Raw genomic sequence first — 22779 nt, 5'->3', positions numbered from 1 at the left:
CCAATGAGGCAGAGCCAGAGGGTAAGGGGGACTGCAGGCTGGCTATTCCTGGAAAGGAAGTGGGATCTTTCCTGTATTTAGAAGGACACATGGAAAGTCAGCTATGTGAGTGAACCTTTCTCTTTATCCCGCTCCAGCGCCAGTTGCAGAGCTCCAGCCAGCAGCAGAAGCAGAGCAGTGGGCAGTGGTGGAGGTAGAGCTGGCTCCAGCTTCCTTGACACCACCCTCTCTAGCACTGGAGCCAGTGTCCCCTCCACCAGCAGTGTTGGAGCTGGAGCAAGGGCCGACATCGGCTGCAGCAGGAGTGGGAGCTGCTGAGCTGGAGTCACCTGGACCATCATTTCTAGTGGGAAGTCCATCTCCACCTGTGGCTAAGAAGCATGAGAAGAAGCCCAACCTACGGCCTTCCCTCCTAAGCTGGTGGTGGAGCAGTTGACCGTGATGGATGCGGTGAGCAGCTGGGCTTTCAGGGCGGGTGGGGTAGGCCTTCCCTCTGCCATCATTGCCCCAGACCTCATCCAGTCTCCTATGATCTGGGCCCGAATCCTGGCTCCACCCCTTACCAACCATACGACCTGGGCAACTTTCTGAACCCCCAAACATTTGCTGTCCACCTACAGACCGTAGAGGTGGACACTAACAGGACCTGCTGCACAGAGTGGCTGTGCCGGCTCCATGAGGTAGAAGAGACGGAAGGGTGAGCAGGGCCTGGCACATCAGTGGGGGAGGGGAACTCACTGTGTGCAGCCAGGTCCCTGGTGGCCCAACCTTCTGCTCAGGAGGCCCAACAGCCTCAGGACTTATTAGACACCTGATGTGTACTTCACTATGAGGGAGACAGACAAAGCCCGTGGTTGTAGCTACCACAGGGGAATGTGCATCAGAATGGGGAGTGGGACCAGAGGGGGGATCAGGTTGTTGGAAGATGCTCCCTTGGGATGAGCCAAGCTGAGCCACCATCTGGAGCTTGGAGTTAGCCAGGACGGGCTGGATGCAAATGCCCCTCTCCCTTCCCTGCCAGTATTGGGTCCTGGGTCATCCTCTGCTGGGTGCCTGCAGTGACAGAGAAGAAAAGCCAGGGACTCTAACAAGGCTCAGGCCACATCATGAGCTTCCTGAGCTCCAGCTCTAAATTGTGACCCCTGTGTGGGACTTTGTGGGCTGTGGACACAGAGCTAGGGTGTGGCAATGTTGGGTGACACTCCCCCTGTTCCCCAGGAGCCCTTCCAGAAGGTGGTGCCCTCTCAGTGCCTGGGCTCCACCTGGGGCAAGAGGAACAAGCCCGGCAGTGAGCACCTGGCACACACCGTCCAGGCCAATATCGACCACTTCAGAAGGGTGGCCAACCTCGTCATCACCACCTGCCTTGGGGTCCCGAGCATGATGGCCCAGGACAGGGTGAGGGTGGTGGAGCGCTGGATCCAGGTGGCCCAGGTGTGCTGTGGGAGGCCCAGTGGAGCCCCTCTCTGGAGCCTTAGGAACTGCCTCCATCTTTATCAGCTCCCAGGATTGCAGTGTGTGGTCTAAGCCCCTGCAAGTCCCTAGATCCTTCCTGCCAGGAGCACGTTGACCTTGACTCCAGGTCCCAGTGTGGGGATGCTCACTTCCTACCTGGCTCCCTCCTTGGGTTGAGCTAAAATCCTCCTCCTTGTGAGTGTTACTCTTTGGGTCCTAAATGTGCCCTTCTGGGGCTCCCTGTACATCTGTCTAATCCAGGAGGGGAGATTTAAATAGAAGGGGACTGAAGCTAGAGCAAGCAGGGCTCCAGTGCCCCACCTCACAGCTTATTCTCTTCCCTTCCCCAGGAGTGCGAGATCCTGAAGAACTTCTCCTCGCCCCGCACTGTCATCTCTTCTCTGCAGAAAACATCCATATGCCACCTGAAGAACACATGGAGGAAGTTTCCTGGTGGGTAGTGCCCCTCTCCATAGGAGAACCAGGGTGGATGGGGGATCTCCTGAATGTCTGCCATTGGCCCCTCAGTCAGCTGGGAACTCCTGGGAGGCAGCAAATGATGGGGACAGGGCCTGGGCCTCAGTGGTGGGTCTCTAAGTCTCCCGGTGTCCTTAGTGCACCAATTCTGCTTCAGGACTCGGTTTCCCTAAATGCCAGGTACTGGGTTGAGCCACATTGGAGATTTTCAAGTGTTTATAGCAACAGAACTCTATGCCCAGTTGAAACTCAAAGTGGTCAAAAGAGAGCTGCTTTGTATAGCAGGCGAATGGAGACCCCAGTGACCAACAGGAGAGCCCCCTCCCAGTCCCACGAGACCTTAGCGCTCAGAGGAGCCCAGTGAGAGCACTCCTCCAGGCAGTTTGAATCTCTCAGGTTGTCAAAGAAAAGGATATGCACTTAGACCCCTCACATTATCCCTAAATTTATCCTTCCCTCTTTCCCTTCCTCTCAGGGAGAGCTCTGAAAAATTTAAAGAGAGCTATAGCCAAGACGAGTCCTTGAACAGAGAACTGATGACCAAGGTAGAGTGGAGGCTGGGGGTCTGGAAAGAAAGCAGGGGCCAGGGGGGGAGGGGGACTGAGCAAGCTGTGGTTTTGATAATTTCTCACTTGAACTTTCTCTGAAACATTCCTGTCTATCTTGTCCAGGTTAACAAGCAGAGGGATCTGTTCTGCCCATGGGCAGGTGGGGTGCCATTTTTGGGCAGGAGGCCTTGGTCATGGGACACAGTGGTGTTGGCTGGGCTGTTCCAGGACGAGTTGCCGAGCTGGCGCCATCAGCAGGTCTCTGGCTTCCACTCACGTCCATCCTGCTGGATGTAGCTTCTTCCAGGCTGTTGGGTGGTTGGGTGGGTTTATCCCTCAGCCTAAACCTGTCCTCAGGAAGCCAGGCCCCTGCTGCTCCTTCTATCTTCACCATGTCTCCAAGGGGAGGGCACACTGCCTACCCCAGGGACGGGCACAACAGGGGATTCCCCTGGCACAGGTGGACAAACAGGCTGCTCATCCTTGGATCTGAACAACTGACCAGAGACAGATGTGTGTGCATTATGGGACTCCCCACTGGACCCCTAGAGCAGTCACTTGAGTCAACCACAGGAGTCTCACCTGAGTGCCTGGTTGGCAATGATATAGGCCCCAGGTGGCTTATGAGTAGCGTCTAGGCAACTGATGGATTCTTAGTGGATCCTGCTGAAAGGACGTTAAGAGCTTCATGTAAACGGAGAAGCAAAGCATCCTGTCACCCCCTTCCCTGTTGATCAGAGGTGGCACCTTGTGGGTCCAGTTCCTGAGTGGATAAAGAAAGAGTTCAGTGCAGGCGAATATCCTGAGTTGTTCTTTGGGGAGGAGAAGGGTTTGGCATTGCCTCTGTCCGGCATGGGGGAGAGACACTCCAGGGGACTGGGGCAGGAAGGAGCCACTCAACAACCAGACTCCCAAGACACCCCATCCTCTCGATCCACGGCTCGGCCCAGGGCCAAGCTTTGAGAGCTCAGGGGACAAGACTGTTGTCAGTGGTGGGGCTGGGGGTTAGGCAAGGATGTTGGAACAGGGCCTCTGGCTGAGAGGGGCAAGCGGCCTCTCCTCTGTTGGCCCCTCAGCAACTCACTGCCCCTGTTTGGTCCTCTGTCTCCCCATCAGGGAAATGGAGGTATGGTGATTGTGTGGTGATTGTGTGGTGCAGGCCTCACAGGGTGGTAATGAGGTAAGAGGGAGGAAAGGAATGTGGGAGCTTTCTGCCTGCTCCACCTGGAGGGGTGAGGGCCAGAACAATGATGACAGTCATGCGACAGTGAGTCCTCAGGAGAACCTGTGAGGTAGCTGGAGTTCTCACACTTTCCAGATGAGGAAACAGGCTCGGGGAGGCCAGGCCAAAAGCCCGAGCTCACACCCAGAGTGAGAGTTGGAGCTGGGCTTGTTCTGGAATCACAAGACCTTGCAGGGTGGAGTGGCATTGGTGCCAGTTCACTCGAGTCAGATGTTCAGGGTCAGAGGCCAGTGGTGCTCAAGAGAAATGGGGTGAGGGGAGTATGGTCTCGCTGACACTGTCCTCGACTCTGGCAGGAGGGGCCCTCCACGTTTGCCCCCCGGAGGGCAACCCCCAGAGAGTGCAGGAGAAGCAGCAGCAGCAGCAGGTGAGTGTGCCTGTGGAGGAGGGGCTCTGCCCTCCCAGCCGGAGGCCTCAAATCAAGAGAGGAGGTCCCTTCCTCCTGGTGCCACAGTGTCTGAATCCCCCAGTAGAAGTGACCAGGAGGGGGGCCTGGAAGAGCTGGTGTAGGATGGATTTGTTGTGGTGAGGGCCAGGGACCACATACCCTGTGATTTGCCAGAAGCCGGCCCTGGGAGGTGAGGAGGAGGAGTGTGGTGTTCTTGGGGTGTGAAGGGAGGAAGAATTGAGGGGAGGCTGCTAAGGGTCCTAGGCTGCTCCCCATGGGAACCCTGGGGTGGGCCAGGAGGCTGAGGGTGAGGACTTTTCAGGGGAGGGTCTGCAGGGGTCCGACTTGAGAGCAAGGGCTCATCCCACCCGCACCCCGATGTCACAGGGTGTTGTCCCCTATCTTGGCACTTTCCTCGGTGAACTGCTGATGCTGCACCTGGCGATGGGTGATTATCTCGAAGTGGATAAATCTGAGGACCAAGCAGGAAGGACCAGGATCCTGAGCCTGGGGATGCGTGAGCCCCCGCACTGAGCTCTGAGCTCTCAGCACTTGGCACATCTCCTTTCGTGAGAGCCTCACAGCCGCCCCTGGGAGCTGGGGCATCAGGCCCATCTTAGGGATGAGTGAACAGAGGCTCCGCCTGAGACATCCATTCTCGTTCCTCAGGCTGGGGAAGCTCAGAGCTGCCTGATGGCACAGCTGCGTGAGGTTTTATCTGAGCTGGACCCTGCCTGTCCCTCCCATGCTGCCCGTGGAGGTAGAGAGCAGTCGCCCTCCCCCAAGTCAGGCAGCACATAAGTGGCTGAGCAGTCCCCTCTGTCTGAGGCCTCAGCCTCCAAGTCTGTCATCAGAGAGGGTTGTGCTGCCAGGTCCCTCAGCCTCCCCCCATGTCCTACTAGTCTGGAGCCCAGAGCCCATCCTAGGTCCAAGTCCTGTTTTCTCTGCATGCCCCGCCCCCTCTGGGGACCTGGCAGTAGTGCCACATGAGAAGGGCAGGGCATAGGGGGCTAGTCAGGCTAGGGGGCTCTGTCTGATGGACTCTGGCTGTCTGCCTTCCAGGGGAATGAGATCAACCTTGAGAAGAGGACTGAGGAGCAGCTGTGGCACTCCCTGCAGGGGAGGGGAAGGAGGTGGAAATCAGAGACCCTTTGGGGAGAACAGTTTCTGGCTCCACCCCTTGTATCTTACATTGAGTGGAAGATTTTGGTAGAAGTCGAGACCCATCCAGTTGGCGCGTGGGTTGAAGGGAGGATGGCATCAAGGAAAACTTCTTGGAGGAGGGGCTGATTATTCCCATTCTGAGAACAGGTAGATCCTGGATGGAACTGGAGGGAAGGAGCGTTCCCAGGACTGGTCCCCTGCCCCACTCCTCACCCCCCACAAGGCCCCTGCAACATCCCCCAACCAGGCCCTGTCTGCATCCTCTCCTTCCCTCTGGTCCCAAGAACACCGAGTCATGAGGGAGATCCTGCTGCTCCAGGTCGCTGCAAAGAATTATAAAAAGACCCCAAGGAGTGATTTGGGTCCTGGTTCCAGGACATGGAGCTGCTCAACGAGAATGAGTGAGGCCGGGCAGGAGTTGGGTGAGGGCAGGGGTGGATTCTCCCTGTTGGCCAGTCCAGAGAGCCTGTCTCCGTGGCCCCCTGGTCAGCCCCAGGCCTTATGGCATGGCAACCTCTGGGACACCCAGACTCCAGCTGCTGAGGTTTCTTTTGACCAAATTTTAGGAGCTTTTAGTTTTCCAGTTGAATCTCTGGAATTGCATCAGCTCTAAGTGGGGAAACCAATGTAAAAAGATCAAAACGTGCATGTGGAGAGGACAAGGCCCGAGGAAGATCATTTGAAAATGGACTAAAGGCAGGCAGGACTTTCCCTCCTGAGACCCCTCTAGGGGCTCCATGTTCACCCCTGACCTAGATTTGAATTCTGCTGGGATCCTTGTACAGGCCTCTGAATTCCTTTTCCTGCTTGATTTGTATCCAGGAGGAACGATTTCTGATGCAGCTTTTAAGGCTACTGCTGGGCCTTGTTACATAAACATGACTGCTCCCTGTGAACTAGGATTTTCAGCACCCCTGCCTTCCTTATGCAATTCCCTTTAGGACAGAATTTCCCTAGAAGGCCCCCAGCCTCCTCCCTGGCTTGGCCTGATGGATCCCAAATGAGCTCTGCTTTGCCAGGATGAGGGACCATAATCCTGGCCAGTAATTGACCCCACATTGTCCCTTGCTGTCCAAGGTGAATTCTGAGCTCGTGTCCTTCTGAGGTCCAATGTCTTGGGCACTCCTCCAGTTTACACACTCAGTGTTGGTGTTCTGAACTCGTCCAAATGGCATAATTGGGCCCAAGTCATTAAAGTGTGTCACCCCTGGGTGGCTGTGTTTTTTTCCCCAGTCTTGTGCTGTGGTTACATTACAACCAGCTGCTTGGGTGTGAACCCTGTTTGGAGCTTTGAAATATGAGGCATGACAGGGGTGTTGGGAGGTCCAGCGGGGAATGCCACGGAACTGATGATCCATGGTCGTGCATGAACACAGCCTTACCAATTAAAATACTGAAATGTTCCCATCTGGTGGTGAATAGACACTGCTCTGAGCTCACACCAAGAACCCGACCCATGACTAACAGCTTTCAAAGGGTTACCAAGTGGCATTTTGAACCTCTTCCCTTGGGAACACCCTGTAAGACAAGGGCCAGATGAATCGCTTGGCACTTGTGTGTTATCGCCTCCTGTCTGATGGCTGCAAGTGTCACCCAGACACACAGGCTGGACTCTGCCAGGGAAGCCTTCTCAGGACAGCCAGAAGCTGATGATGAATACTGGTTCCCGGCATCCCAGGCCCTTCCTGACACAGCACAGCCACCCAGGAAAGTGATTTGGTAATGGAAAGACTGGGAAGGCCGTACTTTCCCTCCAAAGAGAAAGAGAAGTGCCAACAGTGAAAGCTTGATCCCTCAAATAGACAATTAAATCCCAACAAGCAGTGGGTTCTTGTCAGATTACTGATGCTGAAAAGGCCTCTTTTGATAATAGCACGATCCCCCAGCTGCCATGTCCATCTTCATGAATCAAATTTCCAACACATATGGATCTAAAAAACTGAGGGAAATCTGGTATTTCCTTAGATGCAACACTGCATTAGCATGCAACAAAGAACATAAAAATGGAGACCTAGAAGTAAATACCTAATTTGAGTACATAGGCATCAAAGTGCTTTTGAAACAATATTTTGGAATCTATTGGAATATTACACAAAAAGAATAATCCACTTTTAGTACGTTTTACTGTGACTGTGAGGGGAAAAACTGAATCATCCCCTTGACGTTGGTAACTCGCTGCTGACTTGAAAGTAAAAATAAATGATGTACATAGTAAAAGAAAATGAGAGAACAGCATGAAAAAAGAAGATCTTTCTCTCCTCACCTTAAACTCAACCTCTCACCTCAGAAAGAAACCGCTGTCTATATTTTCTATGTCACACAGCAGAGTTTAATAAAAGAAACGTATTGGTATGTTTTAAAGTTTCAAGAGCTCAAAGCAAGGAAACATTAGGGACGCAACCATGAGACCTCACTGAGGTGCCTGCTCCATTTCATCTGCTGTCAGGACGTCCTTCTTGGCTCCTCGTTTTCTCTGCCTCGCTAGCAAGTCTGTCCGCCATCAGTGCTACCACCAGTCTCTCTCCTGTGCTCTTCACTGCCTTTTCCTCTTTCCTCATACCTTCCACAGTCACCAGAAATTGTTGGCAGTGGAACTGTGGAATGCCCAGATCAGCTCCTGGAATCATCTCTGCCAAATCTGAAGACCCGCAGGAGTGGGCATGGGACCTGGAGTGCAGACCACCTGCGAGCACACCTGGCAGGGATTCACCTGTGTGACTAGGTGCAAGTTTTTGCAACGCTTTGGCAAGATTGAAAGGACTTACCAGTTGTCCTGCACTGCTGCAGGCCTGGAGTCCTCGCGGTCTCTCGGGCCAGCAGACCTGGTGGGGCTGGTCCAAGGTGTCCTCCCAGAGACCCGTCACTGCTAGGATGGGATGGGATTCTAGTAACCAGCCCCTTGACTATGTCACTGGACATCCTAAAAGGGATGGAGATGCTTAAACCAGGCTTTGGTTTGGACTGGTTCCCACAGTCACGCTGCTTCCTCTGTGAAGACATGACTATCCTTCTTTTCCTCTTACCCTACAAAAATAAATCATGATATTGGGTCAAATGACAAAGGATGCCTGCCATTTTAGGACAATTATCCTGGCTGTTTTGTACTTCCACCCTGCCTCTATCGTCTGGGGATCTGACCTGTGTCCTGGGATGTCATCAGGCAGATTTGCATCTAGAACAGAAAGCTCCAGGTCAAAACTCAAGGCTACTCCAGATCATTTCTCTCCCTCCATCCTGTTAACACCCCCTCCTTGTTTGAGTGTGTTTCTATTCCTTTCTTGTCCTTGTCACTCTCAACTGTACAAGTCCTGGCACTCCATCTCAGGACAGTGGGTCCCCAATCTTTTACTAAATCCCAAATCCCACCATTTCTGTGTTTTCTGACTACTCATTTGCTTAATCCATTGACCACTCGGTGTTCATAGAAGTGAAATCAATAATGACATTGTCAACCAGCCCTTGTTAGCGACTTACTCCCACATCCCAGATGTTCACATAATCCAAATGGTTATGTTCAAAGTAAATAATTCAGAAAACATATTCACTTACCACAAATTCCTGATATCTAATACTTTTATTCAAACACTCATACAGTGGATACCTGTGCCTCAAGATAAGAAGTAATGCCAGATCACCGATCCTCACCTTAATTTCCTCCTACCCCTATCAATCCTGGATTCCATGGACTATGATCTCAATAATTTCCTTGGAATAATAAAAAATTCCTTACCACTTAGTTATGTTGTAAACCTCCAAACCCAGAAGATCCCGATTATCTGCCATGCCGCAGCTACTGCTGGTCTTATAACAAGCTGAAGAAAAAGCATGAAACATGATCTTTTGGTACCACTGTAAATACAAAACCATCTGCATCAACTGGGAAGCACTCATAATGCCTGAAAATTTTGTTCTCTTTTTTTGTGTTGGGTCAATAACAAAAAGAAAAATCAATTAAAAAGTGGACACGGGGGCTGGCCCCATGGCTTAGCGGTTAAGTGCGCACGCTCTGCTACTGGTGGCCCGGGTTCGGATGCCGGGCGCGCACCAACGCACCGCTTCTCTGGCCATGCTGAGGCCGCGTCCCACATACAGCAACTAGAAGGATGTGCAGCTATGACATACAACTATCTACTGGGGCTTTGGGGGAAAAATAAATAAATAAATAAAATTAAAGGCAAAAAAAAAAAATTGGCAAAGGACCAGAATAGACTTTTTCCAATGAAGACATACTAGTGGCCAATAGGTGTATGAAAAGGTGTTTGGCATCACTAATCAGGGAATGCAAATCAAAACCACAATGAGCTATCACTTCACACCTGTTAAGATGGCGATTATCAAAACAACTAAAGGTGGCAAATGTTGGTGAGGATGTGGAGAAAAGAAACCCTTGTGGGAATGTAAACTAGTACAGCCATTATGGAAAACAGTATGGAGATTCCTCCAAAAATGAAAACTAGCACATGATCCAACAATCCCACTTCTAGTATATACCCACAGGAATTGAAATCAGGGTCTCAGCGAGATACCTGCACTCTAATGTTCATTGCAGCTAATTTACAATAGCTAAGACACGGAAGTAACCTAAATGTCACTGATGGATGAAAGGATAAAAAAATGGAATATTAGTCAACCTTGAAAAAAGAAGCAACTCCTGCCATTTTTGACAACATGGATGGACCTGGAAGACATTAGGCTAAGTGAAATAAGGCAGACAGAGAAAGGCAAATACTCACTTATATGTGGAATCTAAAATAGTTAAACTCATACAAGCAGAGGTTAGAATAGTGGTTGCCAGGGGTTGGGAGGATGGAGAATTTGGGAGCTGATGGTCAAAGGATACAAAGTTTTAGTTATCAAGATAAATAAGTTCTGGAGATGTAGGCTACGACATAGTGCCTACAGGTAACAAGACTGTATTGCATACATCACATTTGCTAATAGAGTAGATATTAAGAGATCTTACCACAGAATAATAGTAATAAAGGAGGTGAGAGAAAACTTTGGGAGGTGATGGATATGTTTGTGGCCTTGATGGTGGTGACAGTCTCAAGGGTGTATACTTATGTCCTAATTCATCAAGCTGTGTATGGAAAAGTATGACATCATCGTTGATTCTTCTGCATCTTGAAATACGCCGTGTCCTCATCACATGAGAAAATTTTGTAACTATATATGGGGACAGATGTTAACTGGGCTTATTGTGCTGATCATTTCTACATATACTCAAACATTGAATCATTAAGTTGTACCCCTGAAACTAATATAATGTTGTATGTCAACTTTACCTCAATTAAAAAAACACAACAGACAAAATGATTTGAATATTGTAAAGGAGTTCAGTGAATCCTTGAAACTGCCCCACTCCTATATGGGAGTTACAGGAAGCAGAGAGGATGAAGGAAGATGGAAGAAAGTTGTACAAAAGAGTATTCAAATTAAAATCATTTGAGTTGCTATCAGCTCCTTGTGGCAGAGTTGTGTGAGCCCTGATCTTCTTTCACATTTATCCTGGAAAAGCATACTTTCAGATCCAACCCATAATAGTTCATCATTTGCTCTAATACGAAAATCTCAACTTAATAAATAAAACCAAAACCATCCCTTATGTATGAATAAAGTTAGTGAACTTTACAGAGAAAAGAGCATATTTGCACAATCTCAATAAAGGAAACAGAAGAACTGAATGATGATCGAGTCTCAGTCAAGCTTATCTTTGAAAGCCAGTGAAGCCAGGATATCTTTTCAAGGATGTGTGTAGAGCTGTCAGCCTTGGAAGATAGAAATAGTGGCCTCCTCTAGAGCAAAGGACAGGCTTGCTTACTGCCCAATATAATAGAAATAACACCCCTCCCTGGGGCAAAGGTCAGTAGACTTCCTGCCCATTATCAAAGATTTGAGTTCCTTAAGCTCTGAGTTCTTGCAACCCTCTGCATGTCACCTGGCCCACTGTGTATCACCCTGTAGGAAGTGGGATTTAGTGAACTGGTGCAAATGTTGATACTCTGGCCACTAGTATTGTTGTGTCATTAAGTCCTTTGTCTCTGACCCATGGGTCTAGTTTCTTTTGCCAGCATCTATAAGACCATGGTAAGCTGACTTATTAGCTTGCAGATAAGGTAAAATATCATACCTTTCACGGTTCCTGACAAGCCCTTAATGTAACTAGTACTCTTAGGAACAGAGAGCTATCCAGAACAATATGTATGAATATTCTTCATCGAAGACTTCATGCAACCAAAACTTTAATAAGTCTCTCTGATCTCTTTTATTTCTACCCCAAGTAGAAGGAGAGGCACCAAACTATTACAGACCTAGGGCTTGTGCAAGCCACCTGGAGACCTAGTGATCAGAAACTTCCCATGGGGAGCAAAGACAGATGGGCATATTTCCAAAATGGACACATATGCCTCCTTATCATCCAAAAGACAGTACATTATCTTAATTTATGATGATTTCATTCACTAAAATCTTGTGATGGGCCAAAGATGCACATCTAAGAAGAGTGAGACACATGGCAGTTGTAAGCAGATTAACACATTTGGTGAATATCAAACACTGAACTAAACAGTGTTCTAATCTATTATAAGGTACAACAAATTTAATTAGGTCAATTAAATGATCTTTAATGGTATGCCTGATTATTACTCTGCAATAATAAACAAGAAACTCATGTAAATAACTATAATTGGTCTTACTTTAAAATATAATAGTCAAGACTGTTTGAGATAAGCTGGAGAGAAGGAAGGGGAGAAATAGATAAAAGTTAGCTGCTTTGAAGCCACTCTCAAGACCCCTGGATCTACATGTAACCCAGGAGATCGAGGCAGATGGCTGTGTGCCTAGATCCTCCTGCACTGTGCTTCTCAGGGATGTCACGGAGTTGAAGCAGCTTCCTAAATCATGTTTACACGTCCATGTGTACAATACCCCTGACCATGGGGAAGAAACACCATTCAATCATCCTTTACACCCCTCTAATTAACAATTAGATTTCAGAATCGTTGTATCATTACATGATAATTTATTCTTCAAACCTGTAGGATGCCAAGCTAAAAGAAAATCAAATTTCAATGGCTTCTTTTCTTTGAAGGACCAAGATGTTCTTTCACACTTGGAATCCGGATTAGAGGATAAATCCATCAAATCAATGGAAACAAGTTATAAAATGGACAGAGGGATATTTCATTCATATATACACAGTTTGTACTGTGGCAAAAATAGAGTTATATTTTAAAAAATTAGAATTTCTTGAAATTTTAGAGATTTTAAAGACTTTGTTCTGCTTATACTCCCTTTGGTTTACCAAATCAAACTCACTCTTTAATGGGCATTTCTAGCATTGAGTGCTAATAACAGCAGCTTTTTTAAATTCTTATTTTTCCCAGGTCAAACACCAAGGGTAGAGGTCATCAAAAGATCAAGTCTAATCTACCTACGGGTGTGGCAGCCTTAACTATGGATGTTCAAGCCAGACATTGCCAGAAGAACTACATCTCTTCACCCATAGGTGAGTTTTTACTAGTAATCACAGAAACTTAGGGATATCAAAGGAAATTTTTTATTAAGAACCCAAGTTATAGATTCCTCTCTTAGGTTCATTACTTTGAATTTTTGACTCAAATCATATATATCGATTGGACCATGTTCAATTCTATGATCTTTAGAAGATGCAACCTACAGCTGAAGAGAAACAGATACAACACCAATATCTTATCCTCTCTGAAGCCAAACTGAGAGCCCCTGGAGTCAGAAGTTTCCAAGAAAAGAAAAAGTCATCCATCTTCGGAAGAGAGACAGTAGAGGTTAGCCAAACATTCAACTTTAAATTGTTAACATGACTTGTTAGAATGTGATGGAGCACACCTTCTAAGTTTCATGATTTTTCTCCAGAATATTGAGATGGATGACCTTGAAGTCCAGTTTCCCCATAAATGTATTTATTCCATGATAAAATTAATTTCCCTATAATTACCATGAAAATGTTACGTCATAGTCTCTGACTAAAAGGAAACAAAGCAAATTGAGCAGTTGAATAACAGTGTAATTAATTCCATACAAGGATCTTTACTGCAGCTTTATGTATAATAGTGAAACTGGATGTAATCCCATTTCTATCAAAGAAGAAGTAAACAGATTATGGTATTCCTGTTCTTTGGAATACCTCTAAAACATCTAAAATGGTAAGTTAGAATGATGTGCACTGATAAGGGGAGACGTCTATGATATATGATTTGGGAAACAGCAAATTGCAAAACGATGTAGTTATATAATTTATGTTAAAATACTTTATGTGTATTTATAAATTCATAGGAAATTTCCAGAAGAATAAACCCCACCCTGTTAACAATAGTGGCTTCTGAGTAGGGGAGTGAGTTTCAGGGAAGGGGATGAAAGGGGTGGGTTTCACTTTATATAGATCTGTGTACTTTGACTTTTTTTACAATATGTATTTCTTTCATAATTAGAAAAATGAGTGATGTAACCATTTGGTGCAGGGCAACAGTATTATGTTCACCAGTCTCTGTACTGTATGTTACTGCACAGCACGGACTGTAGGAGAAAGCCCAGAGGAGCAATGAAGACAGAGAAGACATGACACCTGCAAAAAGTCAGTGGAGTATTTCTACGTAACAAACCTTCCAGGTGAGTGACGGTCAGTATCTTCCACTGATCCAGCTCTCACAATAAACCTAGAACATGCCCAAGGTAAGCTGGAGGACTACGCCCCACTAGTCCATTCCCTGCCCAGGGCCTGTTTGTGCAGGGTGACTGCCATCAAGCAGACAATGGACTCAGGATGGAGCATGTGCCTTTGGGGAGGCTGGTAGAGAGGGACAAAGTGGAACACCAGCTAAGTGCACACACCTGAGAGGTGGAGTTCCAGGAGGAGACTCAAAATGTACCAAGAAACTGCGTGAAGGGAGCTACTCGACCTCTCTGAGCCTCAGTGTCCCCCCCTGTAAAATGGGGATCACAGGCCTACTTCACAGACCTGTTGGGGAAGATACATAAAAGTGCCTGTGACAGCCAGTGTCCATATTATTAACAAAGCCGTCTCCGACTTCAGAATAATCAATGAAAAGAATAATGTTGATGAGACCAAAGACGAGATGCTCAGCTTCATAACAGCCCCAGCAGCATGAGAGTGAGAGGAGCTCCGAGTAAGCAAGGTTCTTCACAGCTCCACTAGAGAGGATGAACATGGGCTACACCAGGATAAGTGGCTGTTGTACAGTGACTCGTGTAGTGAGGGTGGGTCCCTAAAGACACTGAAATCCAGTTACACACAGTGGCTCCTAGGAAACAACTAAAAGCAATCAACGCAGCAGATAGGAATAGGAAGGGGGCGAGCAGAGGAGGGTCAGAGCCACAAAATCTGAAGGAAGACACTGAACCACGATGAGTTCCCAGCTCTGTCAACAGCTGCTGTGGTGGCACCAGGAGATCAAACGTCTGAGACAGCCATTGTGGGGACTGCTGGGAGCAGAGTGTTCACTGTGGCCACACCCCAACAGCAGTACATCGGAGCACACACACCCTGAGACTTTCCTCTCCATTAATCCTTGTTTAAAGATGATGAGGGCCGGCCCCGTGGCTTAGCAGTTAAGTGCATGCGCTCTGCTGCTGGCGGCCTGGGTTCAGATCCTGGGCGCACACCAATATGCTGCTTCTCCGGCCATGCTGAGGCCGCGTCCCACGTACAACAACTAGAAGGATATGCAGCTATGACATACAACTATCCACTGGGGCTTTGGGGGGAAAAAATAAATAAATAAAATCTAAAAAAAAAAAAAAAAGACTTAAAAAAAAATAAGATGATCAATATCCTCATGTTACAATGTCTCTTTCCAACCCTTGTGGACGAGTGTAATCAGAACCCCCTGAAGAAGGCACAGGCCAGAATAGGATGGAACACTGGGGCCTGGGGGAGTCACACTGCACCTGACCACACAGACTATCACCCGGGCCTATTGAACACAAGAGAAGAACCCAAGGATGTGGTCTAATGAGAATTCCCCATCTTGCCACATTCAGAGACACTACAGAGTTTCTCTTCCATTCTTTACAAAAATGTTAAAGAATTCATGTGTCATTAATTCATAAAGGGGCAAATTCTTGACAAAGTGACAGGGTCTAGATTCCATGACCAGGTTTTTCAGATGTTTTGATAATATCCCACATTCTGGAATCAGAAATGTAACCTATTGGGATGTGTAATATAAACAAGGACTTTTTTTCATGTAGATCAACGCCCAGATTTTTAGAGATGACATAAATCATGAAAGCTGCTAACCATTCTTCCACAAGTTTCAATAAGACTTTTAAGTTAATTTACCAATCTCAGGAAAAAAGAATTTGGCAATTCAAGTTTTTTGTTTCTGCATTCAAGCGTACAGTACAGGCAAGAGAATGAGCAGAAAAAAATTAACAAGAAGGTCTTGTGCCTGCCCGGTGGCTTAGCGGTTAAGTGTGCGTGCTCTGCTATTGGTGGCCCAGGTTCGGATCCCAGGCACACACTGATGCACTGCTTGTCCGGCCATGCTGAGGCCACGTCCCACATACAGCAACTAGAAGGATGTGCAACTATGACATACAACTATCTACTGAGGCTTTGGGGAAAAAAAAGGAGGAGGATTGGCAATAGATGTTAGCTCAGAGCCGGTCTTCCTCAGCAAAAAGAGGAGGATTAGCATGGATGTTAACTCAGGGCTGATCTTCCTCACAAAACAAAAGAAAAAAACAAGGTCTTGGTTGCATTTCATCTTTTGCAAATAAGCAGGATATTTTATGCTCTGTTCCTTTCAATACTCTAAACAATTTTTATAGAATATGGTACATCTGACTATCCCTAGGCGTGTTTATCCTGGAAACTTGCCAGAATCCAAAGCAGAGATGTTAAAGCTGATGGGTTTCAAATGTTGCCCAAGTACTGTCTACCTTGAACATCCCTCTCCCAAAGATGGACCACCAGTCTCTTCCTGAGGGATCAGAGTCATCACCCGTGTCCCTGAGAGACTGGCCACTCAGGCCTGAGCTGAGATTAGGCTATCAATCTAAATGGCAAAATGCTTAAGCTATTCTCATCTTAAGGATGCTGTTTCAGAGGCCCCTGCACTGGAATGGGTTGGTGAAAATGTTCTACTAGATACTTGCCTGGGAATTGGGTTGTTCTCCTCTGCCCTTGGCGGATCCTGGGGAAACCAATGATTAACCTCACGGATGCCTCAACTTCCACTTCTGTGAAAAAGGCAAGCAACAGCCACTGTTACCACCCTGCAAAGCTCTCAAGTTGTGCTTGCAAGAGGGGACACAGGGCGAATTTCTCCAAAAAGCTAATGAAATGATGGCACTTTGGCTGGAGAAGGCAGATGGCAGCAGGCAGAGGAAAGTTTCTGGGATGTCAAACCAGTTCCCATAAGCACTTTAGAGAAGCACCTGGCACTGGACTAGGTAGGAGGCTGTGGAAAGACCCACAGATATGCAGGTGGGAGGAGGAATCAAGCAACGGACGGAGGCGATGTGGAATAAACATGAGTCCGGCTTCAATTTTGGACAAAAGCAGTTGCATGATGCAGGCCCGCGGCTGCCAATGCAGCCGCTACACCCTCCTAACTCCTTGGTCCCTCTCATCCTGTCACATCCCTCTGAGACTCAGTCCCCGTGGAGCAGGTGCAGGACCACAGGGCAGAGCACACCTCCTTGCTCTTCCCCTCAGAGCTAGGCACCGCCCCGTGCCCAGAGCATCCAGGGAGTTGTAGTCCTGTAGTCCTGCAAGCTCCCAGCCTGGAGCGGTTGAGAGACAAAAGCTCCCAGCATTCAGAGCTAGGGGCCCCAACTCCCTCCTTGTCCCTCCACCCCTGGGCCCCACTCCTCTCCTTGTCCACCCCACCCTCTATCATGCCTCTTCTCTCTACCACGCCCACCCTCCATGCCCTGCCCAACGCCTGGAGTATGCGCAGTGTGGTTGGGCTGCATCCCTTGAGGCCGGGACTCAGGTAGGGGTGGGGCTCACCAGCCTGGCTGTTGCTGAGGATGCTTGCAGCCCTCGTGGAAGCTCCCTGGCCAGTACTTGAAATGTAAATTCAATATCTAAAATGGAAATACCGGGTGACTGGGATCCTGGAATTTGCCTTTTCAAGGCCACTTGTCCTACTATCCCCTCCATCCCTCCAGGCTGCCATGATCCTCCCTTTGGACTCCATGGTCAGGGTCATTGAAGAGATCCTCCCTTTGGACCCCGCCTGCCTGAAGGGCCTATACCTTGGTCAGGCATCTTAGAAGGACTGCTGTGAGCCATGTCATAAAAAGGAGAAAACATCACAGTGGACAGCCCCAATTCCTGCATATACAGATGGGAAAATTAGGTGCACTGGTAAGTGACTCCTAAGCCGCTTCAGGGGACCACACGCAAGCCCCTTCTCCGACGCTGCACACAGGCCTTGTTCACTGGACTTCCTTGGCCTCATTAACACAGGCAACAGCACTGAAACTTCCCGTTGTTCCTTCCCACAATGTCAGGGAAGTTTGTGTAGGAAGGTAATATGCAATTTCTGCTCTACTATAGGGCTGGCTCCTTGGGAACCAGTTTTAATATCTCTTTTTAAATATATCCACAGAATCACAAAATAATTAAACAAAATAATTTGTTGCTCTTGGGGGTTATAGCGATAATTCTCTTGAGTCGTTTTTCCATTTAGCTTCTCTGATTGACTCCAAATACTACAGCACCACACCCTTCTAGACTGGTGGATGTGCAGCTCCACTTCTTTGCAAGGAGGACACGCAATAGCAGAATATCCATGGCCCAACTTTCTGGAGCATCAGTATTACTACAAGATTTGGAAGAAGCTAAGTTAGGTCATTTCCAGGGTAAGGAATTAAAAACTTAAAACTAAGATGAGGTGGGAAAGTCATATACCGTTAATAGTTGTCAGTAATCTGTGCCTGAAATGTCAGACTTTCTCTGAGAAAGAACTCTGAGACTCTACTTCCCATTGTTTTAAATAGGAAAAATTAGAAGACATAGCAAATCTATCGAAAAATCCTACCAATTTCCTAAGTCACGTTATGGCACCTACACATAAGTTATGAACATCATTGCTCCTCGTTTTCTTCCTCATTCAACCCAGTCCCACAGGTCTTGAGTGCATGCTGTGATCACTGCACTGTGCTAGATGTCAAGGCCTTGGTGAGCATCATTGTGGGGGTGGACGTCGATGGAAAAAGATTGCATCATAAAAATTCAAAGCCATGCCACTTGCCAAATTGAGGCAAAAATGGAAAGATCTAGGATGCCAAGGAAGGGTGAGGGCATTAACAGATACTTGGGAGTATTAAAATCCATCTGATGATGTCATGAGTGAACGTGTTCCACTTTAAAACAAAACACTGCTGTTGTTCTCAGATATTGAGTTAGTATCTTTGTGCAAATATGCAGGATTTAAAGTGTTTATTGATGTATAACATGCATACAGAAATATATGCAGAGGTCATCCGTGTAAACCTTAAAGAATTATTACAAAGTGAACACACTTGTGTGACCAAGAACTAGCACCAGCTTCATTCAGGCCCCGACAATCCCTTTCTCCCCCCTTCCTCCCCAAAGGTAACCAATATCTTACCAGCAAACACTGTATATCGAGTTTGTCTTCTTATACAAGTGTTTTATTACAGGAAAATTTAAACAATATACAAAATAAACAAAATAGCATAGTAGGCCCGTCACCCAGCTTCAACAACTACTAATCATCTGCCTTTTATGTTTTATCCAGACTCCATCCCATTCTCACCTCACTGTATTATTCTTTTAGTCCTTTTTGTATGTGTTGGGGGGTAAGATGTACACACACTGAAAGGCACAAATCTCAATCGTACAGTTTTGGCAAATAAACATGCCCATATAACCTTCACTCCTTTAAGAATAAAGTATTTCCATCACTCCCAGAAAACTCTTTCCTGTTCCTTCCCAGGCAATTTTTTCCTTCCCCCGAGGCAACCACTGTTCTGGTTTTTTCACCATAGGTTCATCTTGGCAGAAATCAGCCCACGTGTATTGTTTTCTGTCCAGCTTGCCTCCCTCGGCACGAGGTAGATGAGACTCACCCAGCACGTGTGTGTCAGCATTTGCTCCTCAGCACGGCTGAGGGCGTTCTGCTCTGTGGATGCCCCAAAGTGGGCTCGTCTTCCTCCTGGGGACGTGCAGGTCATCTCCTGTGAACATTCTTGTACAAACACTTTTTGTATGCTGTTTAATTCCTTTATTAACATTTAAGTGACACACCTTTGCAGTTTTTAGTGGTTGATCCAGATTACAATATGCATCTTTAACATATCACAGCTGTCCTAGACTTAATAGTGCACCAGTTTAAGCAACGTAAAATATGGAAGCCTTGCTACAGAACAGTTCCATTTACCTCTGTCTGTCCTTTGTGCTATGTTGTGATAAATTTTACATCTACCCATGTTATAAATCCCACAATACAGTGTTATGATTTTTCTTTAAATAGTCATAGGTCTTTTAAAGAAGTTAAGAGAAAAATGTTTAGTATTGGGAGGGAAATGTTTTGAGGATCTGCAAATGTACTGTTTCTTCTCTAAGTTTCACTCACAGTTTTTGCATTCATCAGTCAGTCTTGCCTACAGTAATTATTACTGTGGTGTTCTAGTGACGATTTGCTATTTCATGCTATCCAGCAGCGTTTATTATTTGGAATTATGTGAGGAATATTCCCCCCTCCCTCTCCCTGCCTTCTACCTGTCTTTCTCTCTTTCTCTCATTCTTCTCCCCCCTTTTTTTCTTTCTTCCTTTCTTATTTAATCTTCCTTATATCAGTACAGACTCATGGATATTTATTTTATTCTCTGGGTAATAATCCAATGCTACCATTATTTATTTTGTTGCTCCCAGTTTTCCAGCTTGAGCCATTGGGAAGTCTTTAAGATTGATTCCTTTTGACACATCTCATCATTTTCTGTGTTTTTTTGAAAGCACTTTCCTACTTTCTGGCAATACAAGAAGCTCCAGGCTCATATTGTATTTCCCCTCCCCAGATCTAGAATTAGCCATTTCTCCAAGAAAACCTGGTTCTTTTTATTGGAGAATGATATTTAGAAACCAAAATCTGGGAGCTAGGTGTGCCCATTGATACTAGGGTGTCACTGCTTCTAGACCCTCTCAGCAGAGCTTGGAAATGTATGAATGAATATAAACTCAGGTATACACATCTACCTATCGATATATCAATCAATCTATCTATCTATCTGGATAGATATATTAAAAGAGTCATGGATTCATATTGATACTTCCAACTCCAATCCAGCACCACAGAGTTTATTCCAGCATTCTCCTTTTGTTTATTTGTAACTTCTTTCACCAACAGTGAGAAACTTAACTCCAGTTATCTACAATATATTTACTAATGTGTCAAGTAGTTTCAGAATCGCTAATCCATACTCTTATGAAAAACAAATTTACCACCTAGAGTACAGTGTTTCTGTACAGTACTTTAGTTTTACAGTATCCCATCAAAACACTGTCTTCCAAAGTTATTTAGGTCAGGACCTTTCATCCCCACCCCTTCTGTGTGGTTATGTCACATGCTTGTAATACAGTGAGGTTCATTTGTCACTGCATTCCATCTGAGTTCCCTAGCATCCTGATTGATTTTTAAAATTTGCAGAGTAAAATTCACTCTATGTGGTGTACAGTTCTATGGGTTTTGACAACTTTATGGTCATGTATCCACGTCCACGGTACCACACAGAGCTGTTTCTTTCACTCTCAAAATTCTCTCATACTGTCTCTTTGTAGTCAACCCCTTCCCCCATTCCATCCCTTGGCAACCACTGATCATTTTCCATCTCTGTAATGCTGTCTTTTCTAGAAAGTCATATAAATGGAATCATATACTATATAGCCTTTTGAATCTGGCTCCCTTCACTTAGAGATATGCATCCAAGATTCATCCATGTTGTAGTGTGAATCAAGAGTTTATCCTTTTTATTGCCCAGTAGTATTCTAAGGTACTGATGCACCACAGTATCTTTTCCATTCACCTGACGAAGGACATTTAGTTTGTTGCTGGCTTTTCACAATTATGAATAAAATGGCTATGAAGATTCACGCAAAGATTTTTGTTTAAACATTAGTTTTCAATTTGCTTCAGTAAATCTCTAGGAGTGGGATATCTGAGTCATATAATAAGTGTATGTTTAACTTTATAAGAACCTGCTAAACTGTTTTCCGAATACAACTATCATGCTGCATTCCCAGTTCTAGTTGCTCCTAGTCCTCACCAGCACTTGGTATTTGCAATTTTATTTTTTATTTTAGCCACCTAATAGGTGTGTGGTATCTTATTGTGGCTTCTGCTTCCTTTTTGAAAGTGAGTTCTGCTAAATACAGATCCTGTGTTGACTTTTGGGTTTTCTTTCTGCACTTGAGAGATGTCATTTTGTTGTTGATTTGTCTCTTTTGCTTTTGATAATATATCATCCATCATTCATATTATTTCTCCCTGTATGTAATGTCTTCCCCTGTATATGTGTATTTCCCTGACTGCTTTCAAGATTTTCTTTTTATCTTTGGATTTTAGCAGCTTGACTATCATGTGCCTAGGTATGGTTTTATTTTGTATTTTATTTTGTGGGTTTCCTGACTTTCTTGGATCTAAAATTTTAGATTTTTCATGAAATTTTGGAAGTTTTATGCTATTACTCATTGATTTGCCTTTCTGCTTCATTTAATTTTTTGTCTCTCCCCTCTCTGATGGGGACTCACTCATCTCACAGGTCTTAAGGCACTCTTCATTTTTCTCAAAACTTTTATGTTCTTTTCTTCAGACTGGGTAATTTCTATTGCTCTATCTTCATGTTTCTCCTAATGTTTCTAATCTACCGGTAAACTCAAAAATATTTTCTGTATTTCACCTTCCTATTTGGTTCTTTTTTGTAATTTCCATTTCTCTGCTGAGTTTCTATATCTGTTCATTCATTATGAGAATATTTTTCTTTACCACCATGATCATCTATATAAAAGCTGCTTTCTCATCCTTGTCTGCTAATTGCAACACCTTGGGAATAGTTTCTACTGCCCACTTTTGGTCGTATATGGATTATATTTTCCTATTTCTTCAAATCTCATGATTTTTTAAATTATGTACTGGAAACCATGGATGATAGTTATAGAGACTCTGGATTCTATTGTATCCCTTTGAAGAGTGTTGTTATTTTTCTAGCAGGGAGTTAACTTGGCTGGACTGAAACTCCAATCCTATCTCCTTTACAACAGGCATAGCTGAAATCCTCATTCAGTTCTTTCATCTTCCAACTGCTGTTTTTACACTAGGCCCTCTGGGGCCTACCCTGCATGTGTGTTGTTCAAAGATCTGCCAATTTGGTGTGTGTGGGGGGCAGACTTTCATACATATTTTAAGATTTTCCTCTTTGTGGTTCCCTCCCTTCCAGAAATTTCTCCCCCAACTTTCCAGCTACTCTGCCAGCCC

At 45.9% G+C, this 22779-nt stretch overlaps 1 protein-coding gene across 30 annotated transcripts in view; it reads left to right on the top strand.

Moving 5' to 3' along the window:
- Positions 1-22779, top strand: part of LOC131396453 (ral guanine nucleotide dissociation stimulator-like) — a 225171-nt gene that overhangs the window by 106354 nt on the left and 96038 nt on the right. For 4 of the 30 annotated variants that reach the window (XM_058528664.1, XM_058528660.1, XM_058528662.1 and 1 more), the window contains 4 exons: positions 138-450; positions 1219-1434; positions 1806-1908; positions 4020-4379. In XM_058528664.1, coding sequence (XP_058384647.1) covers positions 442-450; positions 1219-1434; positions 1806-1908; positions 4020-4252 — 561 coding nt within the window. In that variant the 5' untranslated portion in view covers positions 138-441 and the 3' untranslated portion in view covers positions 4253-4379. Of the gene's footprint in view, positions 1-137; positions 451-1218; positions 1435-1805; positions 1909-2407; positions 2478-2603; positions 3661-4019; positions 4380-4498; positions 4834-4940; positions 5423-5480; positions 5677-12417; positions 12433-12660; positions 12783-12939; positions 13078-13819; positions 13919-17449; positions 18166-22779 lie in introns of those variants that run through there. The other 26 variants (XM_058528663.1, XM_058528667.1, XM_058528666.1 and 23 more) reach the window with 21 other exon arrangements.

This window comes from Diceros bicornis, chromosome 33, assembly GCF_020826845.1.
Source record: "Diceros bicornis minor isolate mBicDic1 chromosome 33, mDicBic1.mat.cur, whole genome shotgun sequence".
NCBI classification, from domain to species: domain Eukaryota; kingdom Metazoa; phylum Chordata; class Mammalia; order Perissodactyla; family Rhinocerotidae; genus Diceros; species Diceros bicornis.
The sequence above is the reverse complement of the archived record's forward strand: the minus strand, read 5'-3'. Positions and strand labels throughout refer to the sequence as shown.